Genomic DNA, 21,760 nt, shown 5'->3' on the forward strand with positions numbered 1-21,760 from the left:
CCAGAACAACTCCAAAGAAGCAACTTCCAAATGTTCCATCTCCTGTCACACACACAGCTGCTTCTACTGGACCTGTTCCTTCTGGCCTATCCTCAGATGGCTTGCTCCATAGACCCTGGACAACAGAAAACAGCCAGCTCTCCTAAGACTGGACAAACATTTCCCATACTCATTCTTCTAGGTTCCCCCTAAAGACACGTCGCCCCCAATGTCAGCAGGAAGCAGCCAGATTTCACTACGACCCTATTCCTGCTTCGCCATCACCTCTTTCTAATTTTTCTTTTTAATTAAACCAAAACGTGGGAATGTTAGTAATCTGTTAAACTCCACCTCCACAGTTACCTGGCAACAGGCAGGTAGCCCTGCCCACTATAAAAAGGGGCTGCTTTCCTCCTCCTCTTTCTCTTGCTCCATTAACCCCGCACCTGCAGGTTGTCCTCTCCCCTCCCCCTTCCCTTCCCCCTCTCTCCACGTGGTCATGGCTGGCCTTCACTCCTCTACCTCTCTGCTCTCCCTCCTATCTCCTGAATAAACCTCCCCTCGTGGAACCATCTAATCTGCTGTGATCTGTTACAAGCTGCTTGTGAAAACTTTTCAGTAACAATATACAAAGTACTTTCAGTATAGCCTGAATTATAAAAATCCCTAATTTTAAAACAAATCACTTTGGGGTGGGGACCAACAAGCTATTATTCATGGATCCTTTTTTCTGACTCTTCGATAGAAAGCACAGAAAAATGTTTATATAAGCAATGTACATTATTTTTATGCAAAATTTACAAAATATTTCAATGGTACTTGCCAAGGACCAGCCCTGGCATGGAGAGGGGTTGCGAGAGAAGGGGTGTATGGGAACAGTGAAAAGAAGGACTTGAAGTCAAATCATGGGTCCAAGCTGGTGGCCTAGGTTCTGCTGAGATGGCTTATAGCCTGCCCTCCCTCTCTCTCTCTCTCTCTCTCTCTCTCTCTCTCTCTGTGTGTGTGTGTGTGTGTGTTCTGCTCTGCTCTGCTCTAGACACCTTTTTCTTACTATTTTAAAAACTCTTTGGTTGAGTTGACAGCTCTCTACTAGTGAAAATTCTAAAAGCTTTCTGGATAGCTCATGGCTTTTCTGAACAACGTCAGAAAACCTGCTATAAAAAGATTACTGGATCTTCTAGCCAAGTCAGAGATCCTGTTAAGAAGATTCTTGAAGAGCTGGGTTGCTCTCCAGAGATCCCCAGATAGAGACAAAATTCTAAGGAACTTCTGTCATTTTTTGCTATCTCATCTCATCCAGCTTTCCTTTTGACTATCCTAAGAATCAGCATCCCATGGTCCCAGTCCCTTAATTCTTAGGAAACAGCAAGCAAACATTTTCTTTTAACATTGCAAAAGAATTCAGAGATCTGCCTGACTCTGTTGACCTAACTGGATGGGACCCTCCCCTGAAATTACCGTTTCTACCACACCTGGGCCTAATCTTGGTCTTTCCTAGGATCACCTTGAACTCAAGAATCTGCCTGCCTTTGTATCTTTCTGACAAGCTGGCACATAGTGTAGTTACCTTGTTCTGTTAGATTCATGAAGCCCCTTATAATTCATATTACATCTTTATATTTTGCACATTGAGAAATTATATATATATATTGAATTCATGTATTTAGAGCTCTTTTGCATAGCCTTAAGGTATGTCCTGAAGGTCCCAGGGTTTACCATTTTGCTAAAACATCTGCCACACCTTCACCTCCAGGACTCAAACTGTCTGATTATCATGGGGTCATTAACATTACAGAGAGGATGTTCCTAGGAGGAACTTGAATTTACATACATTATTACACAAATGAGCCTTATGTCCACAGCAGCTGTCAACTCTCAAAGAGGCTCACACAGGGGGCCCTGTCCCAGGGACAGGAACCAAGTCACTTTGTCCCCACCAGGGCCATGCTGGGCTTGGCAGGTGCTTACAACTATTATACATCTATTTCATTTACCTAATATTAGTATACTTCACTTAGAAAATATACCATACCTGTCAAAAATAGAGCTTAACACAGAGTGATAATATCCAGGAGGTCCTTTAACAGCACTCTCATAGTTGTAAACTTTTGCTTTTCTCAGATCAACATAGTTATTTCCAGTGATATTACCCCAAATTATCACATCTTTGATGCCTGTGCAGAACAGAATCAGAAATGATTGAAATAAAGTTCATTAATAGAAAATGTAATCAGATTCAATGCTTTGTCTGTGTATTTTTTTTAGAGTTGGACCAATGATGTCCAAGCTCTTTAACCTGTACAAAAGCTGGTGTTCACCTCGCTAATTATTGGGGCTTGGTAGTCATGGGGTGATGCCTTGTGAACGATATGCTGGATGGGTAAGTCAAGGAAAACTGAGAGAACTGCCTCAAAAGAAATTGTTAGTGAAAATTGTATCCTTTGTGCCTCTCTTAACTTCCTTTTATACACACACACACACACATACACACACACACAGAGTGCATGACCATGTGTGGATGAGTGTGCATGTGTAAGCTAGAAATGGCACTGGGAGTCTTCCTCCATCACTCGTCACTTTATCTTCTAAAAAAGGACCAGGACTGGCTGGCCAGTGAGGCCTGGAGAACTGCCTGTCTCCATCTCCAGTGTGCTATGTTTACGGATGCTTGTGGTCGCACCTGACATTTTACAAACTGAGATGTGTTTCCACAAACCCAACCCCAAGAGAAAACTTTTCAACAGTTTAGATTTTGACAAAGCATTTTGGATTCTGGACTGGAATAGAACTATGTATAAATGACAACTCTCAGGGCAGGTTTCATCACTTGTAAAACCATGGTGATGGCATTCTTCATGGGAGGTACCTTTAGAAACAAGGTTTAGGAGGAAACAAACCAGCCCTATGCCCTATAACATTCTAGGATGGGAGTGTCGGGGAGTGAGAAAACCACAGAGTCACATGGTGGTTGTATCTTTATGGAGAATAACAAAAGAACATGAGTTAGAGAAAATAAAGATTGGTGTTTAATGTGATTCTGCAATTCTTGGCTTTCCCGAAGTGTTTTACACAATTTAGAAAGAGTTTTATTTATTTACTCACATACCTACTAGTTTAGTTAGGGTTACTATTGCTATGATAGTACCACGACCGAAGCTATTGGGGTGGAAAGGTTTCATTGGGCTTACACTTCCAATAGCAGTCCATCACTGAAGGGGATCAGGGCAGGAACCTGGAGGCGGGAGCACCCTGGAGGGGTGCTGCTTACTGGCTTGCTACCTATAGACGGCTCAACCCATTTTCTTATAACACCCAGAAACACTAGCCCAGAGGTGGCACCACCCACAATAAGCTGGGTCCTCCTACATTAACTACTAACTAAGGAAATATCCTTGAGGCTTGCCTACAGACTGCTCTTATGGAAGCATTTTCTCAGATGAAGTACCCTCCTCTCAGATAACTTTAGCTTGTCTCAAGTTGGGAAAAAAACCCGCTATCCAGCACATCTATTTACTTAAAATCTGCATCCTGGAGATTAAATTCTTGTCTGTTCTCTCATAGCAAGATGGCTGTTAGACTAACCTAGATGCTAAAGCTGTATGTGGGAAGAAGTATTCTGAGAGTCTCTCTAAAGAGGTGGATAAGAGCACTGGCTATGACAGAGCCTCGCTGCTATCCTGTACTGCATTGGCTTAGACTATTGTCAGCTCACATTTGCTGTCTCCCCAACGTTTGTTTCAGAATGCCTGTACTTTTTCATGTTCATGGATGTTGTTGTAAGGACACAAAGGACCACCTCTAAAGATGCAAAGAGCTAATGCTAATGTGACCCAGTCTTCCTTTTGTATGATTCTGATATGTACCAATTGGAAGATCAACAACAAAAATGTAATTAGATATAATAAACTTAAAAGTTTAATCTCTTTCTAAGCTTTATCTTGCATCAGGCATCTCTTATGGGCACTGTAGAAATACTGTCTGTAGTGGTTGTAACGAGAATAGCCCTCATAGGCTCATATGTTTGATTTTTTTAGTACCCAGTTTGTGGAACTGTTTGGGAAGGATTAGGAAGTGTGGCCTTGGGGGTTGGAGGAGATGTTGAAGAAAGCCACTGAGAGTGGGCTTTGAAGTTTCAAAGGTGCCCTCACTTCCCTATCTGTGCCTCTTGCTTATAGATCAGACGTAAGCCCTCAGCTACTGCTCCAACAACACATTTGCCTCCTGCCATGCTCCCTGCCATGGTGGTCAGGGACTTACCCTCCAAAACTGTAGCAAGTCCCCATTTAAATCCTTACTTTTATAAGTTGTCTTGGTCATGGTTGTCTCTTCACAACAGTAGAAAAGTAACTACCACACTATCTCATTGGCTCCTCACGTCAGTTCTAGGAGGGAGTTGCTGTTGATGGTAAATGCGAGGCACAGCAATCTGTTCAGAGCCATATGAGTGGGAAAGGAGGCCAAGCCGCTTTAACATGGCCCTGGCGTTTTTTAAACAACATACACTACTTTCCGCATTATTATCTTGGGAAAATGGGATATTAGGTTTAAAATTATTACGACAAATGTTTACTAATTTTTTAATGATGGACAAAGTCATAAGAGTAGATTAAAAGAAGTGGGCACAGTTTTCCCCTTATCCACAGCTTCACGTTCTATCCCATAGCTCAATTAACCGTTGCACACTTTTTCATTTTAGGGAGGGTGCAGCGGCATTGGAGATGGAACCTAGGCTCTCATGCATGCTAGGCAAGAGTTCTACCATTGACCTACCACCCCAGACCTGGACTTTAAAATATGATGGGAAATTTTCAAAAAATAATCAGTGGGTAACTTGTAGATCATTTTCATGACTGTATGTTGCTATGCTTGGTTTCTTAGGTTATTACTACTTATTATTGCTAGTTTCTTGCTGCCCTGAGTTTATGAATTAAACTGGACCATGGTAGGTGTGTACAGGAAAAAACTGGGCAAGGAGGGTGGGGTAGTCTAAGTGGCATCCCTTGAATAAGGGAGGATCACACTGGGTCCATCCATCCTTCCTAATCTATTGTCACACATCCAGTGTGGTCCTGGAGGATGTAGCGTTCTCTTTCCACTATTCGAACCCATGTTTCAAAACACAAGACACCAATAGGCATTTACTCACTGGCTGAAGTTGTTTTCATCTTTCGGGCCAGTACTGCTTTTGCTTGGCCTTCTACCCCCAGAGCCACTGCAAGGATGTTGCTTGCGATGCTAGGGGCATATTGCATGAGCAAAGTTGTTTTCAGATTCACAAAGGTTTTCCCTCCCACGATGACCTTGACAGATTTGTGAGCATTTTTCTCTATCAGGTAACCATAGAGGCGGCACAGTGGCACCCTGCTTCGCAGGCAGCTCTCCAGGCTGTACACTTCCTCATCTGTAACGTCGTCCAGCATGATGATGACTTCAGCCTGCAGGAAGGCCTCCTTTACCGTAGTGCAGAAGGAGACAGTGCGGAGGACTGGCGAAGCCAAGTTCTGGGTTTCCATCATTATGCTTTTGAGGCAGTCCTCCCTTTGCTCCTGATCAAACAGGGTCAGGCTGATCTCTGTGTGCATCCCAAACACTTCCCCACTTAGCAAGAGGGGAATTAAGTGGCAGCACACATATGTACCTGCACTGTTTAAAGGCAAAAGTTGGATGGAAAATGGTTAGATTCCTTCCCAGTTAACCATTTTATTCTGCGTGTGCTCTACAAGATGGTTCACTGTTTTACATGAGCAGTCTCACACTTGCACAGCTGTGCCTAGGAATTCAAATCAGAACAGGGAAGTCTCACTACCCATTCCATCTCAGCATCTGACGATACCACCAAATAAAAATGTACTGGTGCATTATTAGATTTTTCAAGTAAAAGAGCTCTCCCACATGCAGAAAACAAAACAAAAAATATTAAGTAAACAAAAGCTCCTTATCACATTGTTCTACTTATGAACTTTCTCATGAAAAGACAAAGACATAAGTTTCAGTTAGCCATTGTCTTTTATACCTTCATCTACTAATGAATGCCTTTAGTTTTGGACAGATTACTTCTCTCACAGTTTTGCAAGGAAAAACCCTTACTGGGATGGCTAGGATAAGTAAAGGTGTGCTCTGTTTGAAACTGCATGTACCTCGATCTTCTATTTTAGTGATGATCAACTATGGGCATTAGAAAATGCATTTGTCAACTTATATTACTCTTGCTGGGTTTGGAAAGGGCATTGTGGTGATGCTCAAGTCAGTGCTTTATTATTGACAGGTTCATGGGTATGTGTGGTACAATCCTGAATCTTTTCAGTGTTTGTAGTATTCCATAGGTATATATATATTTCCTCAAAACAGGTATATGTTAGGATATACGCAAGCGGTGAAGAGGACAGTGTGAGGGAGATGGAGGGGATGGAAGCAAAGAGAGAAAGAACAGCAAAGAGAGAGGGTAGAGATGCAAGGAGAGACAGTGACAAGTGGGGACAAGGAGGAGGAGGAAGAGCACCCTTGAGAAGGAGAAAATGAGGAAACCAAAGGGATCTGGGTTGCAGACAGCTCTGAGTGCAGGAGTAAGAATAAAGGAAAGCCAACAGGTGAGGCGGGGGCGGGGAGGGAGAGAACAATGGTCAGAGAGGACAAACCCAGGAGCATTGCTTTAGATTGTATGTCAAAACATGTATGCATATAAATCACATGGGGATGAATGCTGGAGGCTAGACACACAGAAGTACTCATAACCATGTACAAGCCAGATGTGTGTATATATACACACACACACACATACACATACACACACATTTTTGAAACTGCTTAGATATTCTTCCATCATGAAATTAATCCAATTCCATTGTCCTTTCTAAAAATAAAAATTCAGGCTTATAAATCCTGGGGCTTGACTATCCCACCTGGCAATCCAGACCTGCAAGGGACTGATGAGGTCTTTCATGTTTTCCTTATCCAGCTCTTGTTCTGTATGTGTCTGCATGTTCTCTTTAGCGATGACCATCATCAGCTCTGTTGTCATGTTGGAAGTGACACCGTAGTAAAGCTAAACTCAGAAAAGAAAAACTCAATGTCAGAGATTATAATCATTATTAGATCTAAGCCAGAATAGAAAATGGACTAGGAAGATGGCAGCATGTTTTAGAAAACAAGAGTTTGAAACATAAAATAGTGTTAAGGGAATGGCATGTTTGGACACATAAGCAATGCAATCCCATACCTGGGCATGTTCCAGAAACTCATTGTATCCTCCCAAAAGCAAGCCCTTGCCTCCACGATCCAGCAGCTCTCTCCAGATAATGGGGGAGGTTCTGTGGTCCCACATATTCTTTTCACAAACATCTTCCAGCCATTCCTGTGGGAAAAAGCCTCCAATAAAGGTCATCTATTAAACCTACCCAAGAATTCTGTTTGATCTTGTAGGATTTAAACAACAAAGTAATGACTTTTAAAGGTTTTCATTTAAAAGTATATTCATGCATGGAACATTCATGTATCATCAAATGGTAAAAGTATAAACTAGAAAGTAGCAGTGAACCTAGTGTGATTGCTCATGATACATAATTGTAGCACTGTGGGGGCAGAGGGAGGTAGATCCTTGTGAGTTCCAGGCCAGCCAGGGCTACACAGTGAGACTCTGTTTTCATAAAAGAAATGAAAGAACAAAGAAAGAACGTGAGAGAAAGAGAGAAAGAGAATAATGACGAGATAAATAACAAATTAATAAATGACAAGGAATACTCTCTAGGTCCAACGACCAAATAAAGTGTAGGAACTTGCTTCTTTGCTGGAGTGTATGTGTTTAACACAAGGAGAAGTCATATCTTCTAAGTTAGCTGATTTTAAAGAAAAACACCAATTTTTTATTATATATGAGTTGTTTCTAGTTTTACGGCCACATAAATTTTGATACTGCTTTTCAAATCTATGATTATGGTTTCTATGACTTAGACTTAATTGATGAGCTAAAAATTATCCATCTGATAGTCTCATCATACTTATCAGAAAAAGTTTATGTTACCCTCACCTGGTTTGGGTAGACCAAGATTTCCAATAATAAGATCTAAGTCTTGGTGAGGGACAGCTTTGTTATTAGCTATGTACAGTTAGGGAGTCCTAGAGTCATACCACTGGAGGCATGTATACTAAGGCCATCTCACAAGTAAACTCTATTTCTTGCTGGTACTGAAAAAGTCCATATTTTTATTCCATCCCAAAGCAAAAAAGACTGAGATTTCCAACATGAGCCCTCTAATCACTGCATAGTTTGGCTGGAGGAAGAACATGATCTACCCTAAAGGTCTATAACAAGGAGAATAGGCTAATGGTCTATCAGCAGCTGGGAGAATATGCATAGGACTGAATTCTCAGAGTCCTGAACCAGGAGTGGAACATATAGATGGACAGGGAAACTTCATCAGTGTGAAACATTCTTCTGCAATTTGGTAGGGCATACTGTGATAGGGACCCTATAATACAGTGGTATTGTATTACTAGACGGATAGTCAGAAGTTTGGAGAAAGTGATGAGTCAGATAACATGAAAATAACAAATCTGACAAGGAAGACAGTGGAAAAATGGGTCAAAAGGGCAGTGGAGGGCTGGTGAGATGACTCAGTGGGTTAAAGTGATTGCCAGCAAGCCTGACAAACTGAGCTCCATTTCTGGGACCCTCATAGTTGAAGCAAAGAATTGACTTATACAAGATATTCTCTGACCTCCACACATGTCTTAACACATGCAGACCCCATCCACCACAAAGCAAGCAAGCAACTAACTAACTAACTAACTAACTAACTAACTACCTTAGTAAGTAAACACACACACACACACACACACAGAGAGAGAGAGAGAGAGAGAGAGAGAGAGAGAGAGAGAGAAATTTAAAAAGGCTAGTGGCATTGAACTGATAATGGGGTTCCCAATGGAGGAGTTAGAGTGAAGGCCATTGGAGCTGAAAGGGTTTGTGGCCCCATGAGGACAGCAACAATACCAACCAACCACAGCTCCCAGGGTCTAAACCACCAGCCGGGGAGCACTTAGGGAGGGATCCAGGGCTTCAGCTGAATAAGTAAGAGTGGAGGGCCCTGCTGGGCATAGGTGGAAGAAGAGATCCTTGACTTCGTGAAGGCTGGACGCCCCAGGAGGTGGGAATTTTGAGGGTGGGGAGGTGGGAGTGGGGGGGTAGGCAGGGGTTACATCCGCAGAGAAGAAGGAGGAGGGGTGAGGGGATAGGGGGTTCCTGGGTGGGTGGGGGATGGAGTAAGGGGACAACATATGAAATGTAAATAAAACATCCAATAAAAAAAAGAAAAAAGAATAATATAAAAAAATAAAAAGGCTAGAGGGCATAGCACTATGGAATCTGGATAAATTGCCACTCAACCACATTTTTCTCAAGAGGCCTGAGGTATACTTTATTCAGCAAGGTTACAAGAAATGGAGAAAGGGAGAAAGAACCATGGGTGGAATCAACTTGACTATTAAGATACTCAAGTGCAAAGGATGGGGGAAATGCCCATCAGAGAACATCTGTTTTAGAGTAATACTAACCGACCCCACAGATAGGATAACCTGGGAAGCCATAGGCAAATAGCCTCACAAGAGACAGAGTTAGGAGACAATTCAAGAGAATGGGCCTCTAGTCCTAAAGGCAGAGATAGTTCTGCTGAATGGTCAGTATATCAGCAATGAAAACCAGTGCTAGCAACCAGTGCTAGCACTTTATAATGGCACCATCCTTTGAGGACATCAACTTGCCTCTCTGGAAACCTGATGACACACTGCATTCACTCCACAATGTAAAGGAAAATGATTTGTCTAGATTAAATTCAACATGTGCTGGGTAGAGAATGGCCTTTTCTGGTTATACTGCTTTCACCAGAAGTCCTACCTACACACTTACAAAACGTTTAACCTGACCATTTAGGCCTTGCACATATCTTTGAACCAAGTGGATCACTTTCTAGGAAAGAGATACAGTACTGAGCATGTCAATAGGGGATATATTGCCCTTATCACATAACACCAAGCTTGATAAAGGAGCAGGGCAGGCCAGCAAAGCTGCAGACACGGGGTGGAAGACTGACATATGGAAGGAAAGGTCTGGCTCTTTCAAGTTGTAAACTGTGTTACATATCAGTGCAGTGTTTTCTTCTATTAGATATACTCCTTAGTATTCAGGAATCAAGGGGCATAATTAAGGGAGGCCCTGTTCCCCATCATTCCTAGGAGCCCTCTTGGTGCATTTATGGTTTCCCAGATTTCTCTTCTCTAGCCTATGTGAGTTGGGAGGCTTTAAATTTCTAGAGAGGGACAGTTCTTCTAGTAGAGGACATAAGAGGAGTCTCACCATTCAGCTACAGCTGACACTGATCACGGTGAGATAAGAGAGCAGCAGGCAATGAAAGAAGCTGTTTCTGGGGACAGGGTAACTGGGTGTGCTCATCAGGAATCTGTACAACAGCTACTACCCAGAGTAAAAAATATTTATCATCTAGGGTATCACTTGGGCACCATCTGTGATTCTCTGGCTCAATTTTGAACATACAAGGGAAAGTGTAATAGTCTTTAAAAAGAACTGAGGCTCACATCCCTTAAGCACACAGAACTAGGACATCACACCTAACAAGTGGCCTAGAGCAGTAGAGGGAGGCCTGCAATGGATGGTAGCGAGGAGAGATGAGTGCCAGCTTGGGCACTGTGTGCAATGGGGAATATGGTTCATTAGCAAACCTTCCTCTAATAGAGTTTTCCCAGGGAAAGATCTTGATATGAATCCCAGAAGAGCTCTTACCAGATGGTGTGAATTTCCTTAATGGAGCACACGGATCCAGAGGCACAGTAGGTGGACTGGAGCCGATACTCATGAATAGCCCAGGTCCCTTCCCTCTTACAAGCAAGGCACTTGTGCCCTCAGTCACCAGGGTTAGTAGAGAAGCCAATGGATTAACTGCTGAGTCTCTCTCTAGGACTGACCTCAGCTAAAGGGAATCCTCTTGACTAAGATTAAGCCCCCTTCTTTGGGCCAGCCTACATCAGGTGACCGGTTGATGCAGGAATACAAACATTCAGTTACTTTTCTTCAGTGTGGAATCCCTTTGAAAGGATCCCCAACGTGCTTTGCCTGTATTATCTCCAGACTCCTCTCTGATGCAACTGTATTGTAGCTTGACTCCCATGGACCTCCAACTAACACTGCTGCCTTCACCTTCATTCCTTCTCAGGATGTTCAGAGAGCACTTTCTAGTAAGATCTCACCCTAGAAGTCGTGAAGTACAAACTACCTGCTTTCTTGGTAGGCTTGGGTGTGGAATCAGCACATTTATTCCACTTATTGAAGGCTCCTTTGTGCTCTTGAGTATTAGCAAAAACTATGTCTTATAGACAAGGAAGGACTCATTTTTGCCAGTATTTAAATATTATTAATATGTGACCAGTCATCTTCAGAAGCTGTCATGATGTACTAGTAAGTATTTCACCAAAGTAGAACTTTATCTTGTGTAAATGCATTTAACAACTCTAACAGTCCTTACCTCCCACACATCAGGATGTTGTGTGATCTTAAAAATCCGAAAGTCAGGAAGATTCTTTTGTAAATAGTCTGCCAGAAGCTCTGCCTTAGCATAGTATGGGCAGTTTGCTTTACCTAGGAGAGTTCAAATTAGCTGTGCTTTGTTTTCAACACACAAATTTCATGAGGTTATGAAGGTCTTATCATTATAACCATACACTTAGAGGATGTACCATGGCTATAATTTTATAATAAAATTATAGAATAAACTTATTTAACACAAACATCTAATGTTTGTTATATTAATAAAAAGTAAGATATATTTTATAGATCAGAACTTACACAATAACATTTTGTGGAAAAAAGGAGAATGTTTTAAATATTGACTTTCCGCTAGTACTGTGCTGGACCACGTAAGAGGTTATAGCATACTATTTAAGCATGAGATACTAACAGTGAGCTACTCATTAGCATCTGCTCAAGGGCCCACTGAGATAGCTCAACTGATAAAGGGACTTGCCAACAATCCTGAAGACCTGAGTTTCATCTCCAGGATATACACTCCTATTAGATTATCCTTTAACCTCTGCACTCCCCCGTGTAAAAACAAATAAATTAATGTTAAAAGGAATAGCATTCAAAGGTAAAGTGTGAAGTAAAGGGTAGAAATATAGTCCTTTTTAGATTTGACTTGTCCAGAATTGTGAGGAAGATGAGGAAGAAAGAAGAATCCGAGGCCAACTTCTATTTTTGGACTGACCTAATTGGTGAGAAATTATGGGTGAGAAATTCAGACAAACACATTAATAGGAACACACAGAGCATGTAGAAAGATGTGATTGGCAGGGCGTCTGATGTCCAATCTGATGTGCAGGTGGCTATAGAGAATGTTAGATGCACATTTTTTTGCAGTGAGGACCACACAGGAAGTTAATCCCCCTCCCTCAGAAGTGCGATGGGTGTCAGTTTAGGAGGACAGGCTAAGTGCAGTACTTGCTGTGGAACATTCATCCTCTGCTTCACAGAGGCCTCAGAAGCATCTCTATCTAGTTCAAATCCGCCGTTAATTACTTCAGAGTCACTCTATGGCTCACGTTTAATGATCCTGTCCATTTTATTGGGAAAAAGCTTGTAAAAGCCCTTCACCCGAGATGATCTCAATTACCTGCCTTTTCTGGATCCGAGCTCCTTCTGCCCAGGCACCAATGAGATGATGGTGAGGTAGAATAAAGAACAGAGACGTTTCCAAAGGAAGAGGATACCAGTTATGCTCTGAAGCCCACACCTCCCGTCTTCTGGGAAACATTGCTGAGCAAACTTTCCCTGCCCCATTAGACTCTTACTTCTGTTTCTAGAGCCTCCTTTCGAGCATATTTAGATGCATTTCACGTAAACTTCAGATTCTCCTTCCTAACAAACAAAATGTCTATGTTTCTTTTTCTCCCCAGCTATTGCTTTCTAGATATTCCTTTCTGTTAAAACTTCTTTTAAACATCTCATATCCTTGCCATCCATGGTTCTTACATTTATTCACTTATTATTTCACTATAATCTAGCATTCCACCCAATTTCCCAGAAGGTGATTAGGGACCACTAGGTCCTTAATCAACGAGTGATTTTTTTTTTTAATCCTCTCTTCTTTCTCCCTGGTAGCTTTTATCATGGTTGCCCACTTCCATTTCCAGTAGAGTAAATCCTGGATGCATCTCTATGGTGGAATACTCTGCAGGTTTCCCTTCTACATCTCTGGCTAGTATTTTCTGCACTTTGTAAGTTTCTGTTCCCTCATCAATCCATTAAATTGTACTGTCCTGCAAGGCACATAATTTCATACCTTATCTGTGTATTTTTCTTGCCAAGCTACTTGGATTCAAGGAGCAGTCTGTGTTCCTAGCTCAGGTATTATATCATAGCCAGATGCCTACACTTTCCTGTATTCTGCCATCTCCTTCTGAATGTATCATGGGCACTCAGCAGGATAAGCTGGATTCTATTCTGAAATGACTAAGGTAATCCCATCTTGTTCCACTCCACTTTGGGTATGCTTAAATGATTCTTCCTTTCCCCACAATGGTTATGTCTCTCTTGGTAACCTATTTGAGATTTCCATGGCTTTGACCATGGTCCAGATGTTTTAACCGAAATAATTAAACTAAAATGACTAAAGAAGACATAAGTTAAAAATATTTGTCATGTTATGTCTGAAGTAATTAATAATTGCTCTGCCAGCAATGAATGTTTCAAGGATATGCTGTTCCTCATCTAACTTTGATGTAAGTCACACTCTTTGTGTTTTTTTTTTTGTTTTTTTTTTTTTTGCCTTTAACAACACCTTACCCCTGCTCTTGGGCACCAAGAGACTTTTGGAGGTACAAACTCATTCTTGGTCTAGCCATTAATAAAAATACTAAAATCTTTAAGCAGCCTAATCATTGTAGTTGTCAATAACTTGTAGTTCCTTTTTATTTTAAGTCTTCTACCAAAAAATATAGGAGATTCTTGCATCTCCTATAGTAGCTGTGTTTATCTCCTTATTTAAGAATATTGAGATTAGACAGGTATAGTGGTACATATCTTTAATTCTAGCACTCTGTAGGAAGAAACAGGTAGATATCTGTGAATCTGTGTCCAGCCTGGTCTACATAGCCAAGTTCAAATCAGCGAGGGGACATAGTGAGACTTTGTCTCAAAAAGAGAGAGAAAATGCTGTGAGTATGTAGATTATTAAACATATTCTTCTGATAAAAGTTCTTCAAAGGAGTCCCAGTCTACCCAGTTACCCATAGCTTAGGAGTGTAACTTCTCCTTTACTTCTCATAGTCATTCAGTGAATTAGACATCTTCTACAACGTATTTTGTCTCTCAGATCATTCCTCAGTCTATTTGCTGTTCTCCATCCATATTCTCCACAATACAGCTGTTTCTGCATTACATAGCTCCAGCCTTCTACCTGGTCTCTTCTTGTATCCATAACACTCAGGGAAGATACAACTTTCACGGCCTTATCCCTTTATAGATAACCTTCTAGGTACTTTTGCTAAAGTCAAAACTATTGATTATGTCTCAGAAGAAACTGAACACATCTCATTTGTCCTCACCCAGGATGCTCTCTTCCTCGAATCCTTTCTTCCAGTCCAACTAAACTCATTTCAACCGTGTGCTTACCAACTACGCTCAATTATCATCAAGTCTGACCGATATCTCTAGCAAGATCTAGATACTGGAACCGTGGCTTCATGCTTCCCTGGTAACTGCATCATCATAGGCAGCTCAGGCTCTTTCAGAAGAGCCAGGGGTTCAAAGTTACTACGTGAGTGCTTTGCATTTCTGTTCACAACTATATATGGTCCTTATAAGCACACTCGAGCTCTACTCCCCATTATTCACGGATAAATTATTCTGCTTCTTCCTGAGTCTTCTCTGCTTGGTAACTCTGGTTGTTCAGGTATCTGTTTATCCACTTCTCCCTCTGGGAAACCCTTGCCTAGGTAGACACTCTACTACTGTTCCCTCTAGAACACTGTCCTGCAATAACAAAGTGCCTTTTAAAAATGCAGACTCACTGACACTTTGACATTATTTTTACCTAAATTCATTAATTGTGTTCAAGATTTAGTTTAATTTTTGTTGTTGTTTAAACTAAATGCCTAGTTTATATTTTGTAATTCTAACCCTAGGCCCTGCCATACTCCCACATCAAGGTCCTTCATTAGACCACAACTCTTCTAGTCTTTGCCTTTATCTGGAGGTGGTTCCTTTAACAAACAGCCTCTCTAGTTAGTTCCTTCTCCCCATCCATCCCTTATGTTCCCCATCCTGCCAACCCCGCAGAGGCCTGTGCAGTCGTCCGTCATTAATCACAGCAGATCAAAGTAATTCCTTATATGTTTTGTACACCCATGGGAATTAAAATTCGCCAAGGGCAGAGGTGAGAATTTTCCCCACTGCTCATCAGACCTTGGCACGTCGCCACTATCAAGCGTCTTTGACTGAATGTCTAGAAAGCCTGAGGTGATCCGTCTAAAGGATGGGGCTGCAGAACAGAAGCCAGTTAGCAAGGCTGACGAAAAGCCATGGGAAACGATCTGTGTGGGCTTACTGGAGAAGCACTCACCCGCGATCACAAATTTGGCCATGATTTCTAGCAAGAACTAGAAACTGGAACCACGGTGTCACGGTTTCCCGGCAATCGTGGCGCGTACTAAAACTGGCGCAGGCGCTCTCAAAAGAGGCTGCCCCGCCAGAAGGCTAGAAGTTCAAAGTCATTACTTGAACTGAGTTTCCGTAAACAACAACACATAAACTTTATAAGCTCCGTGGTTTCCTACAGCTCTAGATTCTATCTCTTCATTCAAGAATAGAAACTATTCTTTTTGGCAGGTTTTCCTCTCCATCGACAAAAGGCCTTCCACGGCCGCCACAAACTTATGCTTTTTGACTTATAAAAGACTCCGTAGAACGTCATCAGACGCGCCGCTTAAAGGCGGAACTGTCGTGGCTGCGCCTGTGTGTAGTCACGGGGTTCTGTTCTAAGGTGAGAGGATGGCAAGCATAAACGGAATCGTTGGCGGTATCGTACTAATCTTTTTACCTAGGGGGGAAAAGTTTGAGAAGTGGCCTCGGTCTTAAGTTTAGGGCGATGCGTTGATGCTGGGCGGCCCATTTGCGGAAGGACGCTGGCTCCGGTTTTCGGGATCTTGATACACGTGGCTGATTGTGGATTTTCAAGCAGAAAGGGCATCGCTTTTCTCTTTTAATTCCGTCCCTAACCAAGTCCTACCTGTCCGAGTACGTTTTCTTAACAGTTTGCTTTTGGCCATGGCAAGATCATCTAGTTGAAGTGTCCACCAATGATACAGTTTTCAATGAAGGCCTCCGAAGTAGTAACAAAGTTCTCCTTAGCTGAGGAAGGTTTATCTAACACCTACACGAGAAATTCGTTGTCTATCTGTCTGTCTGTCTATCTATCTATCTATCTATCTATCTATCTATCTATCTATCTCTGTCTACCTACCTATCTATGCTAATTTATCCACATTTGTTTATTGATTGATTGATTGATTGATTGATTGAAACTACTTTATCCACAAATGTGATTGACCTGGGTACTTTACAACTATGAAATAAAAGTGGATGAAGCATACTGTTTTTACCATTTTAATGTAAAGCTCTAGCGGCTCATCTGTGTCCATGCAAGCCCTTGTTAGATGCATTTTCCTTATTTAAGCAACAGTTAATAACTACCATTTCTTTTATTTACCTATCCTCTACAGGACAGTCTACAGCATATGCTCTTTTTTAGAAAGAAGTTAACTTGTGTTGCATCTTGGATATTTGAAAGTGTGTCAGTAGATAGCAAAATGAATAAAAAAGCACATTCCTTGTTATGGAACATCAGACAATTCAGTACTTTACTCCCAAGAAGCAGTGCTTTGAGGATATATCCTTTGAGATTTTGCAGACCAGAAGTTATTCATTCAAAGTGGAACCCAAGAAACCATCTTCTAAATGTTTTTGATGAGGGACTGCAACCACCTGTTAGATACCTCTTTCAGGATATATTTATTTCAAAATCAGTAGATGGTTGTACTCAAACTAAAGGCATAAGCCATGCAGCTGTTTTTAAACTTGACAGAATACTTTGTCCTAGAAGACTGTCCTTTGATGCAAAACATTCTTTTGTCTCTGACGGGACATCTGATCATGATTTAATGAAAATAAACCTTCATCATACCTCCAGTGAAGATGTGATCACCAAGAAAATGAGACCAACCCCTGTGAATTGTAAAAAGCTGGCCCAGGAGTGTAACTCTCTGAGCGATGTGCTAGACACATTTTCAAAAGCACCTACATTTCCTGGTAGTAACTATTTCTTAGCAATGTGGATAATTGCCAAAAGGATATCTGAAGACAAGAGGCACTTTGAGAGAAAACTGATGTTCACTCACCCTGCTTTTAACCAACTGTGTGAGCAGGTGTTGAGAGAAGCCAAGATTTTGCACTATGACCACCTTCTGTTGAGTCTTAATGCTATTGTGAAGCTTGGAATCCCTCAGAGTACTCTTATGGTACAGACTTTGCTGAGGACGATTCAGGTAAGTCAGGAAGGGGACTTAAATGTGACTTTACAGTGTCTAACATATTTTGAAGGAGCTCAGGGGATGTTGGTGTGTATATTTTCCTTAAAAGACTATCAGCAGTATAAATGGTTTAACATGCATTTCTGTATTGTGTATTATATGAGATGTATGTATTATATGTATGCATTATAGGAGATCTTACATTAGATCATTTCCTTTGCTTTGGAAATTTGTGAAAGCCTACCCTGTTTACCTTTTCTCAGGTTAAGGGGAAATGAAGAGAGCTGCAGAGAAAGGTTAGGTAGTTGAAGGGAAAGTGGATGGGAGGTGAACTAGCATTTTTTTTTATATAACCTTAATCCCATTAATAGGATTAAGACTAGGAAACAGACTTAATGATACCAGCTACATGGTTAAGAGCTAGTGGATTCCTTTATTCACAGACTAAATATATATTGGGTGTCAGCTATGCACGAGGTACCACATTTATCATCTGGTATAAAAGATAGAACATATATTTTCTTATAATCATGACCCTTAGAGTCTAAACTGAAAGATGTCTTTGGAGGCAGTTGCAGGAGTGGTGCCCAGTATTCCATTAATGACTCATGCTATGTTGTGGACACTGTGCTGAACTCTCAAGAGTGCAGTTATCAAAATACACATAGAGCTCTCAGTGCAATGAGGAAGAATGTAGAGTCTTATGAGAGTGTGTAATGGGATGTCCAACCTAGTTTTGGTCTTCAAAACATGGAGATAAGATGGCGAGAAGGATACTAAAGTCAGCGTCTAAGAAGCAGCTAGCATTTTGTGAGGATTAATTATGAAGGGGTTGGTATCTGCAGCAGACATTACATGGCAAACATCCAATTGAAAAGTGTGGCTCGTTCAGGGAGCTGAAATAGGTTGGTGCATCTGAGGTAAAGAATGCTGGTGAGGGGTGTGTGTGTGTGTGTGTGTGTGTGTGTGTGTGTGTATGGTAGAGTTGGGTTGGGTAAGAAAGTAGTTGTGTATGTACTGAGGGGCAAAGATTTGAGGCTGAAAAAGATAGTAGCAAAATCATAAAAACTAATTTTTATGCCCAGTGGAGTTTGTATTTGCTCAGTAGTCACAATAGTCTATTGAAGAATTTTAAGACAGAGATTGACATACTCAAGTGTGCATTTTCAGTTTCAAACAAAGGTATCAGAATCTTACTTGATGTCACTTATATGGCATGTGAAGAATTAATCATTTACTTTATTTAGATTGGCCATGTGACTCTTAAACTCAAAAATTAAGTATTTTAAAATGCATTAATTTCCTGGAGATAATCTGTGACACTTTGTTTCTCTAGAATTCATGAATTGAGTTATAAGTATATTACTTTTTAATTTTTATGTAAACTTGATTCATATGTCCTTAAGCAAGAACTTTTAAATTTTGTGGTTTTGTAAGCCATAGAATAGCTGTTTGTTTGGTAGGCACAATATTCTTTTCTAATGTGGCAATTTAGAAATTGTTTGGATCTACTTTCTACTGACAGTGATGCAGTTTTGTATTAGACTTTGGACAGGCATTCACATCTGGGTAGCATCCTCACTGGGAACATAGTTGAAGTTAGAAAATCTGCATGTGGTTGTGCTTCAATAATATGTGTAGTATCGCAAAGACATTTAGCCAGAGGTCAAAGAACAGTGTGCTGTCAGTGTATTTGAGTCAAGTAGCCTGACCTTTCACAGCAGATGTTATGGGGTATATATGTTATGGGGTGTGTGTGTGTGTATACATATATATATATATATATATATATATATATATATATATATATATATATGGATATAAATGGATATATGCATACACACACACACACGCACACACAGAAATTCTCATGGGAATGATACTATTCCCCCAGTCCCTTAAAACATTATGTCATTTAGTTTTGACTCAAAGCTTTATACGTAGTGGTTAAGTTATGCTACTTTACTTTAGCCAAGAGCAAAAGGCTTCTTCACATATTGTCTTATTCTTAAGTGATGGGTTGTGGTTGAATTGTAGAGTACTAGAGAAGCTGTATTATTACTGTTCTCTTTCCAGAATGCCACTGCCATTTCTGGAATAAATTAGTGCCCTAACTGAGACCCAGATAGTGGTAGGTAATAAAATGCAGTGGGCCGTGTGAATAAGAAGATCCACAGGGCAGTTGTAGCATGATGCTCAGGAAAGGCTATGTGGAAATTGTAAGGACACAGTCTTCTAGAGATTGTTAAGGGGAGTGATTGACCTATATACTTTAGTAGCTCTTCTGTTATTTTACCATGCTGTCTTCATGGTGGTTTTAGTGCCCACAAAGGGGTAAAAATGATATTTAATGCAAGTTATTTCACAAGCAAAAGAATACAATCAGTACCAAATTGATTTCCAGTGATGCTTAAGAAAGTGTTGGTGTATCAAGGATTATGTGTCAGTTATTTGGAAAAGTCACTGAATTGACATATCTTATTTCCCAGAATAGATGTTTATTATGGAGTTTGTGAATTACTGTTCTGGTAGGTACTTAGTCTTTTGAAAGTATGAGTTCAGATGTTTTACTTTGGAAACTAATATACATGCCATCACCTTGGTTTATTTGTAATTATATTTTAATAGGAGCGTATCAATGAGTGTGACGAGAGATGCCTTTCAATTTTGTCAACTGCTTTAGTGACTATGGAACCATGCATGAATGTGAATGCGCTTCGCGCAGGGTTGCGGTAAGAACCTCTTAGACTTTCTTCACATGGTTTTCTCTGTGGCCCTTATGTGGGCAATTAAAATGCTTGATGGAAGTTGAGTTCCTATTTTGGGAGGCACTGGTACACATTGGTGATAGTTAATATTAATACTTTGTTAAACTTAAAATTCTAATTCTGAATGATACAAAGCTGAAGTTAGTACTTTTTAAAAGATCTAAAAAGATGTGGGTGCTATTGAAATTAGTTTTCTTTAGACTCTAGTACTGATATAAGGTCAGGGGAGAACTGACATGTATACTCAGTTCAGAAGAGTTATTTGGGTACTATGGGGGTTGCATTGCACTGCCTTATTTTAAAAAGATATAAAATTGATACAACTAATGTCATGTCACAGGTTAGTGAGAGTTATGAGGATACCTTTAATCTGGTGTGATTTGTTCATTAATAAATACAGTATGATAATGTACAAGAAAGTATACTAGAATGATTTAGATTGTTCCTAGATGCTTACACCATCTTGGGAAAGTAGACCATGTCTGTGGATTTCATATTCCTAGCATATTCCACGTAGATGCTGGACCTAATGAAGTTGTCAGATTTCTGGTATGGAGATTCTAGGATTGTCCTATTTCTTGTGTCTAATGACAGAATCCTAGTTGATCAGCAAGTTTGGAACATAAAACATATCTTCACCTTACAAACAGTGATGAAGTGTATTGGGAAAGATGCACCATTGGCTCTTAAGAAGAAATTGGAGGTAAAACCTGGCTTTTCTCTGATGGGTGAAATCTGAAAAAACTGTCTTTGACTTGTCACTTCCAAAAGGTTTTTGTAAGTCATGGATATGTTTTTGGGTTTCGCTTTGCTGAAATGAATTGAATTAAGGCATATATATCTATTGGTATATGTAAATTATATACATATCTGTATATAATTTCTGTATATGTCCATCATCTTTCTTAAGCTCCACCCTTGTTTTGCCAACATTACATTTTTCACAAGTAATAATTAAATGCAAGTTTGTTTTTCTGTAGATGAAAGCCTTGAAGGAATTAGGCAAATTTTCTGTCTTGAATAGCCAGCACATGTTTGAAATATTAGCTGCCATGGATCACCGCTCTGTTGTCCTTCTGAATGAATGCAGTACGGTTGTCATAGGTAAGGGGGCCCTTTCCTGTGGGGCCTGCCACATCTGTAAGGTTGTCATAGGTAAGGGGGCCCTTTCCTGTGGGGCCTGCCACATCTGTAAGGTTGTCATAGGTAAGGGGGCCCTTTCCTGTGGGGCCTGCCACATCTGTAAGATTGTCATAGGTAAGGGGGCCTTTCCTGTGGGGCCTGCCACATCTGTAAGGTTGTCATAGGTAAGGGGGCCCTTTCCTGTGGGGCCTGCCACATCTGTAAGGTTGTCATAGGTAAGGGGGGCCTTTCCTATGGGGCCTGCCACATCTGTAAGATTGTCATAGGTAAGGGGGCCTTTC

At 40.8% G+C, this 21,760-nt stretch overlaps 2 protein-coding genes across 7 annotated transcripts in view; one reads left to right on the plus strand and one right to left on the minus strand.

Moving 5' to 3' along the window:
* Mdh1b (malate dehydrogenase 1B) overlaps window positions 1-15,722 on the minus strand; it is a 35,221-nt gene extending 19,499 nt beyond the window's left edge. For 2 of the 3 annotated variants that reach the window (XM_028765770.1, XM_028765772.1), the window contains exons 1-6: window positions 15,603-15,722; window positions 11,511-11,623; window positions 7,196-7,330; window positions 6,879-7,021; window positions 5,126-5,622; window positions 2,012-2,153 (exon numbers count right to left, since the gene is read on the minus strand). In XM_028765770.1, the coding sequence (XP_028621603.1) occupies window positions 2,012-2,153; window positions 5,126-5,622; window positions 6,879-7,021; window positions 7,196-7,330; window positions 11,511-11,623; window positions 15,603-15,624 (1,052 nt within the window). In that variant the 5' untranslated portion in view covers window positions 15,625-15,722. The remainder of the gene's footprint in view (window positions 1-2,011; window positions 2,154-5,125; window positions 5,623-6,878; window positions 7,022-7,195; window positions 7,331-11,510; window positions 11,624-15,602) is intronic. The other variant, XM_028765771.1, reaches the window with a different exon arrangement.
* Window positions 15,723-15,976: 254 nt separating this feature from the next.
* The window catches only part of Fastkd2 (FAST kinase domains 2), a 20,718-nt gene continuing 14,934 nt past the window's right edge, over window positions 15,977-21,760 (plus strand). For 3 of the 4 annotated variants that reach the window (XM_028765778.1, XM_028765781.1, XM_028765780.1), the window contains exons 1-5: window positions 15,977-16,022; window positions 16,762-17,583; window positions 20,197-20,300; window positions 20,931-21,039; window positions 21,317-21,440. In XM_028765778.1, coding sequence (XP_028621611.1) covers window positions 16,777-17,583; window positions 20,197-20,300; window positions 20,931-21,039; window positions 21,317-21,440 — 1,144 coding nt within the window. In that variant the 5' untranslated portion in view covers window positions 15,977-16,022; window positions 16,762-16,776. The other variant, XM_028765779.1, reaches the window with a different exon arrangement.

This window comes from Grammomys surdaster, unplaced genomic scaffold (genome assembly GCF_004785775.1).
Source record: "Grammomys surdaster isolate TR1022 unplaced genomic scaffold, NIH_TR_1.0 165, whole genome shotgun sequence".
Taxonomy (NCBI): domain Eukaryota; kingdom Metazoa; phylum Chordata; class Mammalia; order Rodentia; family Muridae; genus Grammomys; species Grammomys surdaster.